General features: G+C 37.9%; 1 protein-coding gene across 1 annotated transcript; it reads right to left on the bottom strand.

The window, feature by feature from the left end:
• Positions 1-2,202: 2,202 nt before the first annotated feature.
• On the bottom strand, positions 2,203-11,901 carry eif2b5 (eukaryotic translation initiation factor 2B, subunit 5 epsilon). The gene is made up of 16 exons (XM_041804046.1): positions 11,705-11,901; positions 11,343-11,467; positions 8,983-9,168; positions 8,698-8,875; positions 8,528-8,608; positions 8,372-8,449; positions 7,984-8,296; positions 7,728-7,873; positions 5,865-6,006; positions 5,683-5,784; positions 5,486-5,587; positions 4,150-4,240; positions 3,939-4,062; positions 3,725-3,850; positions 3,473-3,583; positions 2,203-2,481 (listed from the first exon to the last, which is right to left on the bottom strand). Exons 1-16 carry the CDS (start codon positions 11,861-11,863, stop codon positions 2,419-2,421), a joined length of 2,127 nt encoding a protein of 708 aa, XP_041659980.1. The 5' UTR covers positions 11,864-11,901; the 3' UTR covers positions 2,203-2,418.
• Between the last annotated feature and the right edge of the window lie 355 nt (positions 11,902-12,256).

Below are 12,256 nucleotides of genomic sequence, written 5' to 3'. Positions count from 1 at the left end.
AACAAAGGTTGTGGTCTAACATAAAGTAAGCACAAATTTAGCACGTTGCATTTATTTTTGGGAAAATTTTCCCCCTTTTTGTGCTAAACAGCCTCAGTTCAATTAGCATCTACCAGTGTAACAGTGTTCACAAACACAGGTGCTAACAGCTGGGCCCAGTCAGAGTAGAGCACAGGATAAACTAGAAAAGCAGTCGGAGAGCGCAGACCTCAGCCATTAGCCCTATCTCCCAATAGTACAGAATCCTTTAAAAAAATTCCTGGATCCAGACGGTGATCCAGATCACTCCCAAAATCTAATCAGTTCTTCCTTATGCCATCTCTTGATGTATTTCATCAAAATCCGTCCATAACTTTTTGAGTTATGTTGCCAACAAAATAACAAACAAACCCTGCCGATCACATAACCTCTTTGGCGGAGGTAAAAATCAGCATGCTAAAAGGGACAGTGGGAGTCACTGAACTACCTGCCATGGCTTGACTCCACCTGCATTTGGCAGGTGTGCAGGTATTAACATCAAGCCCTGATTATCATCATGTGAGGAGCCTTTTTGTTGATGTTAAGACACACCTGTGGGGTAGACCATAGCCAGAGAGACTCGCAATTAAGCCACAGCATGCAATGAATTAAGTCCAAAATGGACTGAAATGTAAGTCCATCCTAAATATAATGCCGTTCAAATATACTTCATTCAGTGTTTTAAACACTTTTCTCTGCCTGAGAAGCTTTAAAGTGGTGTAAAAATTCTCCTCACTCGAAACAGTTTCACAGTATTGTGAATAATTCGTAAGTTTATTAGGGACTAATTTGTAAAATGTTATAATTAAAAATGTTATAATTCTAAGCATTTTGTCAGATATTAATCACTTGGAGCAACTCTGGAAGGAAACGGTTGTTTGCTCTTGCTTACTGTGAAAACATTCACAAGGAAAAAGCTCAGATTTTATGACTCTTGCTGAAGAACAGATGATGAGGCAGGACGAGCAGCCTTGTGCAGAGAACGGTGGTAGTGGTGGTTCGTTTGTGGACACTTTAATGATCACATTACAGTTACGAATTAACCATTAAGAATGTGTAAAGTTAAAACATGCAAAATAAATATAAGCAAAGTGAAACTGGAAAATACAGCCAGGTCTATCTGTGATGCACTGCTTCTCACAGCAATGGCAAACACAATCCATCAAATTTCTCCTTAAGTTGTATCTTAAATTGACTGGCAGCACAAATCACCTGAGAACTAACTGTTTCTTAGTGATTGTTTTCATCCGTTTTTCTGTGTTTATTAAGGTTTGGTGTAACTGTGTCGAAACAGTGTGTCCAGTTCAAGCTGATTTAAAAATGGCCATTTTATTTGTAAAAAAAAATCAAATTAGGCACAAAGATTCAGTGTCCAGTATGATAGCAGTTAGTCCAGAGTGCTTCAAAGTTTTTCCCTCAGTGGCTACTGTACTAAATGAGAACAACTAACAAAGTCAAAAATGCAGTACCATGTAGTTCTCTCTAAACTGAATTCCTACAAGATGATGACAAGAGCACTGGCAGGTTACTGCATTCAGGTCTATTAAATGTAAATAAATAGATTCTTACTAGAGGAGAAACTCATGGCCAGTCTAATGTTGTTCTACTGACTTATTGAATGAAAGAGTTTGGTTAAAACTGACAATTTAAGCTCCCTGCAGTTAGAGAGCCAGCTATGTTAAATAAGTGGCCATCCTTCTTAATGAAGAGATGATCTCATCAGAAACATTCCATATATATATATATGACCTGTTTTTATGTAGTTTATTTATAATAAAGCAAGTCACGGCTACTGTATTAAGGGAACCATATATTTTTTAATATGACTTTTTATAATAATTTTGGGTGTGAATTAACTGTGAATCAGATACAGAAAAGATTTGTGCAGTCATTGTGTGCTCATGTTCATCATGTCTGGACGGGATAGGATTAAGACTTTTCTAATGTGATTAGGTCTTTATCAGTTAATCAGGTAATCTTCTACCTCTTGGATCAATATGCTTGTATTTTCTGACATCAGTCAGTTTGGAGATTTAAAAAAATCATTGAACACTGTTCTTTTAAGGTGACTGTTTCAGTCTGATTATTCAATAAATCTACTTTTTGAACAGTTTATGCCCAGTGTGACTTTTTTACATTCATCATGAAAAAGAAAGGAAGATGGTGAAACACATTTCCAAGAAGTCAGAGCATCTTTTTTCTTTATTTTGGATGATGACATTCAGAGCACACAGCTCTTACATGGCGTGGCACGGTGTGTCAAAACATGTGTCAGATGATGGATGTTAGAGGCAGGAAGCTGCGGTTGAGGGGGACATAAACTGTCTGAATCCCTTTTTTCATGCAACAGTTCTCAAATTTTAACAAGTCCTCTTTGTCCTTTGTTATGAGAGCTTCCTCCTACTCCCCTTCCTCCTCTGAAGACTCCTCTGCTTCCTCCAACCACTGGATAAACTTCTGAAGCTGTCGAAGAGAAATTAAAAGTCAAGGTCAATGCAAGAGCAGCTGGAGGACTGGTGTTAACTGAAACCCACTGAGAAAGCTGAATGACTGCAGATACAATAAACTTAAAGTAGTTCTAATAAGTATGAAAAATAAAGGGTCTGTCTAATTTGTTCAGTAAAAAATCAGGTCAAATAACCTACAATATTTCAGCATACATAGAGGTCAACAGGTATTACTGATCTGAGAATAAAGTCAGAATTCTGACTTTTTTCTCAGAATTCTGACTTTAAACTCAGAATTCTGACTTTAATCCCAGAATTCTGACTTTAATCCCAGAATTCTGACTTTAATCCCAGAATTCTGACTTTCTTCTCAGAATTCTGACTTTAAACTCAGAATTCTGACTTTAATCCCAGAATTCTGACTTTTTTTCTCAGAATTCTGACTTTTTTCTCAGAATTCTGACTTTAATCTCAGAATTCTGATTTTAATCCCAGAATTCTGACTTTTTTCTCAGAATTCTGACTTTTTTCTCACAAGTGAAAAAAAAAATTATCTCAAATTTTTTTTCAGTGGCCCTAATAATCTTCTGTAGAGTTTAAACTAATGATTTAAAAGAAATAAAGTAATTTGTGGACATTATCTGATTCAAATTGAAAGCAAAGCACTATTAACAATGCATTTGTGTCAAATCTTTGTTGACAGTGTCCTGTGCAGCCGCTTTTATTTTTTCAGTCAGAAAAAGCAGCACGGACCATAAAGAAACCACAGTTACCACCCTAAATTACAGAGATGCTGATTTGCACAGGAATAGTATTATTTGTGGACCTCTGTTTGCTGAAATACTATGGGTGATTTATCCTGGAATATTTACCTTGCAAATTATAGGCATGGTTGATTTGCACATGATTAAAACACACGTGAATATTACAAATTATCAGAGGTCCACAGGTCAGACTAATCCTGTGCTAAAGCCTTGTTTTCTGTGCTAACCTTGCTCTGTACTTACCCCCTGGTTCTTGCGGAGCTGCCTGCTCTTATCTGTTGTAGCTCCCTGCGAGAACCAGTGCAGGATCATCTCCTCCTCCAGGATCTCCAGCTGGTACATGTTCATCAGAACCTGCAGGTGACAAACCAACAAGGCTTGATCAACACAGAGGACACAGATAATTTATGCAGTTCCTCATGTCCAATAATCATTCTATTACACTGTAATCCAAACATTTTATTTAACAGTGGTGTGCTGATAATAGGCTCTGACCTTGACCATCGCTGCCCAGTGACTCTCCTGCTCCAGAAAATGCTCCTCAAATGCAGATAGACAGTCCAGATGGTCCTGAGCCCTCTTTACATAGTTCTTAAACACTGGAGCCCATTTCTTCAGTAACTGAAAGGAGGACATTGGGAAAATTCATCACACAATATCTGTCTCTATCATGTCTGCTCTAATGTTCTCTAAAATCGATCATACTCACAGGTAGTAGCAGAGCAACGTATTGTGACGTGGTAATCTGGTTTCCCTGCTGCTGGAACGGGTAGTCCAACACCACTCTGGTTAAAATCTGCATCACCTCCTTCAGACTGATGTTATAGGCGTACCTGCAGAAACAGAGCATGTTCAACTGACCAAAATAATCTCTTTGTAATAAATAAAAGAAGCACAGGTAACTTTAAATTTCTCCTTACTTAAGAGAGTTGATCTCAAGCACTAGATTGTCAAAGCTGATGTTTTCTTCCAGACCTCTCTGAAGAGTCCCAAACACCTCCAACTGGAAGACTAAAACATGAACACGGTAAAGCGAGAGTGAGAGAAGAATTCATTTTTAGCTGCAGTTTGAAGGTTTGCAATTTTCCTTAAAAAAACCCTGAACAGATACATGTAAAACTGTTAGTAAAATATTTTAAAATTATGGATTTATCAAGAACATCATAATAAATATACCTTTATTCATTTTTTTAAATAATTTTATAATGACAGAAGTGCCAATTGTAAATAAATGACATCTGTGATAATTTTGGATTGACTGAGGCTGAGTTAAGCTGTTATCTTGCAAATGTAACTAAATAACTTGGTTCTTGAAAGAAAACTTTCTTAAACGTTATTTGGAATAAACGTACAGAGTAAATGTAAATTGATTTGCCAGGCGGCTCTTAATCAAAACAATAACTTTTGACAGGGACTTCTCATTCTCAAGGCTTGATTCTAATTTAAAATGAAAAGTGACCCAATGTGCCTTCTAAAATCCAAGACTTCTCAGTGGTCAAATTAAGACTTTTAATGGCCTTAAAGGGGGCATTATTTTACCCTTTAAGAAAAGTTTACATTGGTGTCAGAGGTCCCCAAAATATGCCTGTGAACGTTGTTGCTATAAACACTCCAGTATTGGATTTTTACATTTCTAAAAAGCCCTCTGCTTCAGCCCTGCCCAGAATGAGTTGTTTCTGTGTCTATGGCTTTAAATATTAATGAGCTGTCTGCCTCCGCCCTTCTAAGGAAATGGTTGAGGCGAGGCTAACTTCCCACATGACATCATGAGGGGAAGATCTGAGAACTGCTTGTTTCATACAGTTTCTAAAAAGGGGGGGCTTCTCTAACAAAAGTATTTGCCTCTGGCCTGTCCACAATCCCCTCAAGTACAGGCCAGGGGCAAATACTTCTGTTAGAGAAGCCTGAAAAAGTGATTTTTGCATGTGTCCACTTTAAATTTCAAAAACTGGTTTAAGACTTTTAAGGATTAAAGGTGCTGGAGTGTGACATCTGTATTTCCTTTTGTCTGTTTCATAACTGTCTAAAAATGCACTGCCGGAGCTGTAAATTGTTTTTCTTTAACTTGAGGTTATCTTTACATTCTGGTGTCCTACAAAATGTAAGAGCATTAACGAAAACATTGAACAAAAGTTCCATTTAAAAGCTTGTGTGAGTGATCAGGAGAGTGGCTAAATCAGATTTTTTTGTTGGTATTTTGCCAGTAGGGGTCAGTAATTAGAGTCCACATTAAGTTAAAATAAATGAACAACTCACCTTTGACATCATCCATCTCAGGTGAGGGGATCACTGGATCGTCAGGACCATCAGGCTCACTGTCCTCACTTTCACTCTCAGGGTCGGGGTTCAACACCAAACCTGAAGCATTAAATACAAAATCCATGGACTACAGCATCATGTGGAAAGAAAATGGACCCATTAATGACTATTAAAAAGCCCGACTGCTCTCCTACCCCACAGACACTGAGATAGCTCCTCATCCTCTGTGTCATCCAAACTGCTGGCCTTCCAGATGTAGCCTTTCCCCTCTGCTCCGACCTCTGCAGGGTTAAACACTGACGGACGGCAGAAAACAGCTCCATTATAGACACATTTAAAACTTTTACTAATCAGTGAAGACTGTTCATATACACACCTTTCTTTTTTGTTTTTTCTTTACTTTGACCGACCTCAGCATCATCACTGAGGAATTCATCATCATCCTCTTCCTCCTCCTCTGGGTGGTGCATGGACACCACAGTGCCTTCAGGTAGAGAGATGTTTGGTCCAATCACCACCTAAAAAAACAAAGAACCACAGAAAACTACAGTGTTGAATGAAGTACATAAGAGATTTAATCAAAAGTTTTCTGGCACTGTTGAGCAAAAAAACTCACCGTTAAAAGACCTATCAGCTAAACCTCAACATAAACCTACTAACACAGTGTTACAGGATCTAAAAAAATACTGTCTCAAACACAGGGTGAATTTTTGCCAAGATTTGCAAAAAAGAAAATAACAGCATAATAAAACATGTAACATGAATGACCAGTATTTGCAGATAAATCTTGCACTTTATTTAAGTGTTTAAGTGTATTTTTTAGTTAGTTGTGAAGGGTTTTCTTTCTTTTAAAATTAGTAAATTAAGTTAAAATGTCAAAATTACTTCACTACTTGAGAGTTTGTATTTCTTGTTTTGAATTGAGGACTCTGTTCAATAAAAACAGCAGCTCATAAGCCACATTTATTAAACAGAAACAAACTTATATGGATTGTTCGGTATGAATTTCTCATATTGATGGAGAATTAAGCTGAAAAAAAGTACTTCCTGGCCATGATCTCAGGTTGCGCAAGTGTGCTTGAAGTGATGCTAGAGTGCATGTGCAACCTGGGACCTATTCCAGTGTGACTAGGAAGGGATTTTTTTCAATGCATTTGAAATTTTTGAATGAAAATGAAACGTCTGTTTTCTGTTTAGTAAGCTTGATGAGGTGCCATTTTAATTCTGTGAAGGAGACTGCAGAGAGGAGCAGCCCTGAGCAGTGCTCAGGTGGATCAATGATATGGTGGTGACTTTGGGTGATCGAACACGCAACCTATGCATCCTCTATAAAAAGGCAGTTGGCACACATTGCCATTGTCAAATTAAGACTTTCTCAGTCTTTAAAAACTTAAACTTCTGTGATTCTGTAGGACCCCAACTAAAAAATATACATAACATAGGAATGTTTCCTTTTAAATTAATACTGATATTTTGGTGCAGAAATTCTTCATGCTGTTATTTTTTGGTTTACTACAGGCCAACAAGTTAAAGGTTGAAGACATGAGTTGGATTGTTCGGTATTTTAAAGCCACATAGCTTAAAACCTCAGCTAAGTAAAAACACTAGAGCAGTGTTACTCAACCTTGATCAACCAAAGAGCCAAATTGCTGAAAAATACCTTTGCAAGAGCCACAATCTAAGTGGTGAAAAGTGACAAAGATGGGAAAACGTGGCAATAAGAAAAAGTTAAATGATAAAAAAGCAGCAAAAATGGGTGAAAAGGGGCAAAGTAGGCATCAAGTGGCAAAAAACAACAAAAACAAAGCAAAAGCAAAAATGGATGAGAAGTGACAAAAAAAAAGGAGTTACACGGGGCAAAAATGGGCAAAAAGTAACAAAAGAAGTGGCAAAAGTGGCCTTGAAGCAGTAAAATGGATTTAAAGTGGCAAAAAAATTTGATAAAGGGGCAAAAAAATGCAAATAAGGGCAATGGAAATATACAGATAATTGGTTGACAATCAAAGCCAGCTGTAAAAGTGTGGGAAACAAATTGATTAATGTGACTTGCAATGGATAATCTCTGAGGTCAAAGTTTTCCTTTTTATGGTTTTCTGGGGAAATAATATTTTAAATTAAGACATAAAAGAGCCACAAATCATCACAAAAGAGCCACGCGTTGACTAACACTGCACTAGAGTAAACGTTTAAACTCACAAATTTAGCAAGAATAAGACATGGTAATTCATGCACTGCTTACATTATAAGCAAGGACACACTGTTTATTCAGCTTGACGCCCTCTTTGACCTCCACCTTGTCGCAAACCACTGACTGGCTGATCTCCACGTTGCTGGCAATGTGAACATTATTCCAGATATAGGCATGGTCCAGCGTTACATTATCACCTGTTAAAACAACAAAGGGAAAAGATTAAACCACTATTATGGTGTATTTGTGCATAATCTTGTTCTTACAATTGAATGCATGAAGCATTTTTAGTTTATTATGAGCTCACCTATGGTGCAGTTGTTTCCAATGACACTGTTAGAAATGTAACAGTTAGCACCAATACTGGTGTCACAGCCAATGAGGACGTTCTCCTCCATCTGACTTCCGTGACCCAGACTGACCCCAGATCCTCGGTAGACGTTGTGGCGTGAATATGTGCAGCTCCGCCCCTTCTGGTCAATGAAGTTGGCTTCTGGGGTGAGCGGGTAAACCCACCGCCGTACCAGGTCAGACGACACTGAGTCATACATGAGGAGGTTTGACACTCGGACACCGTAGCCGTCCTTGGTGGTATGCATGTGAATCTGGTTCCCAAGAATCTAAACAGAAACAAAACAAATGATGACCTCTGCTACAGCAAGAACACAAGATTACAACTCTGGGCGGCGCTCTACCTCTTCATTGACTAATATCCCTCGGACAAAGTCGTTCCTAGTTTGGTAATCAAAATTGTCAGTGAAGAGCTCAGCAACCTGAAAATCAGAACACCCTTGTTACATGAGTTAGTAAAAATGAGTTCAAGCGCTCCAGTCCTGATGACACAAACTAACCTGTGGGGAGCAGATGCTGATGTGACAGTCCAGCAGGTCGTGCCTGATTTCAAACTCATCACTGCCACTGTGGAAAATGTTCTGTGAAACAAAAAAGCAAACAACTGTCATCCATCACTCCTAAGCCAGAAGATAAAGATGTAAACAGAGTGGAAATGATGAACCCTTACCATAGGGAACTGTAGCTTTTTCAGCCCGTGTGTTTTCTGGTAGTGTAAAATCCGCTTGCTTTTACTGTCTATGGCAACAATTACATCATCTTCCTCACAGCGGGACCTGTGACCTGGTGATGACTCCTTGAAAATCATCGTCATCACTGAGATGTTTTTCTCCATCTTTCTACGATGTCTGAACACAAGCAAAATCACACAAACAAACAGCAGAAGTATTACAGCCACACAGTCCATTTGCAGTTTAATTTCTTCGGCATAAATAAAAAAACACTTAGGGCTTACCTGTGTTCCTGCAGCGCCTGACTGATGTCGACATTCGATACCACATCTCCATAAACCAACACAAAATCAGAGCGCACAAGAGACTTTGCATCAACATCCCTGAGCACGTCTCCTAAGGAGCGGTAAAGGTCTGAGGTGATGATGTGAACTGTGTTTGGAGAAGTGGGTCGACACCACTTTGACTTCCTGTCAAGCACATTAACAGATCAACATATTAACTGAGAACAGTTTGCACACATGGAGATTTAAACTGATCAGTCATAATGTCATAATCACCTGTGCAAGAAAATGCAATCAAATGCCAACAATAAATCTACTTTTCGGACCCTTAATTTTAAGTTTTTGATAACATGGTGAAAAATGATGAAAATTTTACTTTTTGGTTATTAGTGGGGTCGTTGTAGTTGGCATAGTGGAGTTCAATATATTGAAAAGTTATCAGACTATTTTGACTCTTTTTTGGACAAAATATGGGAAACACCTTTTAACAAAACTCACTCAACTATGGCTACAATAATCTTAATTGACAATTACAGTCTTGATAAAGTTTCCAGAATGTTCAATACATAGCCGTTATGCATCGTTCAGCATTTGTTCTGTTTTTGTACATTACTGATAGATGATACATCTCAAAGGCTTATTCCTAAGAATGAATTTCAAAACTTCCAGTGTATGTTTGAGTAGAGATCCTGTTCAATTCTACCGTCATGATGTCGGCATCAGCAGATGTTGGCTTAAAAATGAATCATCTCTATTTGCGCATGTAAACGTTTCAATCAGTATATCACTGTAAATACTGCTCTATATTGGCTGTAAATATCAGCCGTATATAAAAAAGTTTGTGAAGCTTTAGGCCGGACCAACAGACCATCAGAGTAAAGGTTGCCGCACACTAATTCTGTTACTCTCCAATGGTTTTTTTGGGTTTTTTTTTGGGCACGTAATTGGAAAATATGGCAAATTGTTTCATACTCGGGTAAGAGAGTGAAGATGATTCTATGCCTCTCTCAATCCTTGACAAACACTCAGGGTCAATCCATCCTGAAAGAAATCTTCATACCACACCAGCTCATGCATCATAGAGCTATGCCAAATTGGAAAAAGTTCGGGCTCAGTGTGCAAAAACTGCAGGTCTGATTCTTTGATCATCCACATTCCTTGAATTTAAGAGTGTTTTCTAAGAAATTAAGTTGTTTCTTTCTTCATCTTTAAAATTTCAAGTGCATTTCAACACCAGGACCTCCACCAGGTGATATTTACCTCGTACTGTTCTTTAACCCTAACTCTGTATTGATAAAATTTTAAAGTCTATCAGTCTTCTACTTTTCCTAAAAGTTTGTTTTGTAGCATCTGGTGTCATAAAAATCTTTACAGAGACCTAAATTTTATAAATGATCATTTATAACTAGGACTGCCATGCAGGTAAAATTTATCCAATAAGAACACATTGATACTGTTTTATTTGATTATAGCAGATAAACATTAGATTTTGCAGTGGAAACACGTTTTCTCTATGAATGCCCTGCCTAAAGAGAAGACATAGCTCAAACTTCAATATGGATACCACAGACAAAATTGTGAAATTTCATTTATATTTGCTAAAAGCTTTGAGTGAAGAAGAATCTGAGGTTGTGGAAGTTTCAGGACTGAGTAATCACTTCTAATATAATTTTCAATGTGATGGATCATCACCCCCCAGTGATCTAGTTCTCTTTCTGAGGCTAATGAGCTCTTCACTTCTATAGTTCAAAAATGTGCTCTTTATCAGTGCTATTAATGAAAATCAATGCAGTTTAATAACAGGTAAATTGGCTGTTTTAAGTATATAGATCCCTGACGGGTCTAGTGTTAAGGACTGAGGTTAGAGGTCTGAACAACATTACTATGGATATCAGTATTGGCCAAAATTAATTTGTAAATTTCGGCATATAGGATACCGGCAAAAATCTAATATTGTACATCTCTAGTTTTAAAGTAATACTATCTCTTTTTAAATGATAGTTTCAAAAGGAACAGCAGTTTTAGATCAAATGCATCTGCATAGGACAGAGCGGATGCATTAAAAATTCCAAGAAACTCATGCATATTGTTTAAATTCCAAAAAACATCAGCAACTTTTGGACTCAGACATGGTAGTCAGTGTGCACGGGTTTATCTGCAAATGCAATACTGAACAACCCAATATGGAGCTGCTTCTATTGCAGCTGTGGTATTGTAACACCTAGTGATAAATTCTGCTGTCTACTTAAGTAAATTCCGGTATTTTTTTTTTTTAACCATTAAAAAAAACAATAAACACTGTAAATGTACAGGCTACATAAAGGTGTATATAAATGTAGGAAAGTCTTAGTGAGACTAACAATAAGTGCTCTTTAATTTTACTGGCCATCCAGCAGCAGAAGACAAATGTTTCCTGCACCCCGGTGGAGGTGAGGAACTCCAGCGTGTAGTCGATCATGGCAATATTACCCAACGGCAGGAGAGCCTGTCAACACAGTACATGAGACATGATTAAATTAATACATCACATCAAGTTGGAAACTGCATATAAATCCTAGCAATATTTGAAAAACTAACTTAAAACATCAAAAGAATGGTTAAAAGTTCCTCATTTAGCTGTGAAAAAGATGTTTCATGGGTGCCAGTGCAGCCCTGTCACTGTTTACAGCATGGACATCAGTCAGATAGCATAAGCATCCAGTTAGCTTAGCCAGCTCCTTACCCTCGGCTGGTCTTTGGTCACCGGGAAAAACCTCCGATTGAAGCTGTCAGCGACTAAAACAGCCTGCAGCGGCTGCTCTTCTTCCTCTTGCTCACCTCCTCCTTTCCTACCAGAAAGGCCCGGACCAGAACGGTTCTGTTTTCCTCCTTTACCGGCCATGTTTGATTCTCAAATGCAGTTAACCGACTCTGTCGTCAGAAACCTCTACGGCATGCGCGGCAGGACAAACTTCATGCGATGTTTTAGTGCATCAAGTGTTTACGCGCATGGTTTTTCAGAACAAAGAGAGTGTTTCGAGAATAAAAAACTTGTTTTGTCAATACGTTGTTTTCAGATGACATATCTAATGTTTCCAATGCATACAGTGTTGGATTATAAATTCATAACTATTACATTGCAACGTTCTTCTGTAAGGTCAAGTTCATGTCTCTCCATGTAACACATTAATGACACATCCCAAAGATATTTAAAAGATTTTCAAGTTGAACTTCAACATAATAAATTATTCTGAAGCTCCCAAGATGGACTATGCAAGCCATTAGTTAGTGACTA

This window comes from Cheilinus undulatus, linkage group 13 (assembly GCF_018320785.1).
Source record: "Cheilinus undulatus linkage group 13, ASM1832078v1, whole genome shotgun sequence".
NCBI lineage: Eukaryota > Metazoa > Chordata > Actinopteri > Labriformes > Labridae > Cheilinus > Cheilinus undulatus.
This window is presented reverse-complemented; position numbering and strand designations above follow the sequence as displayed.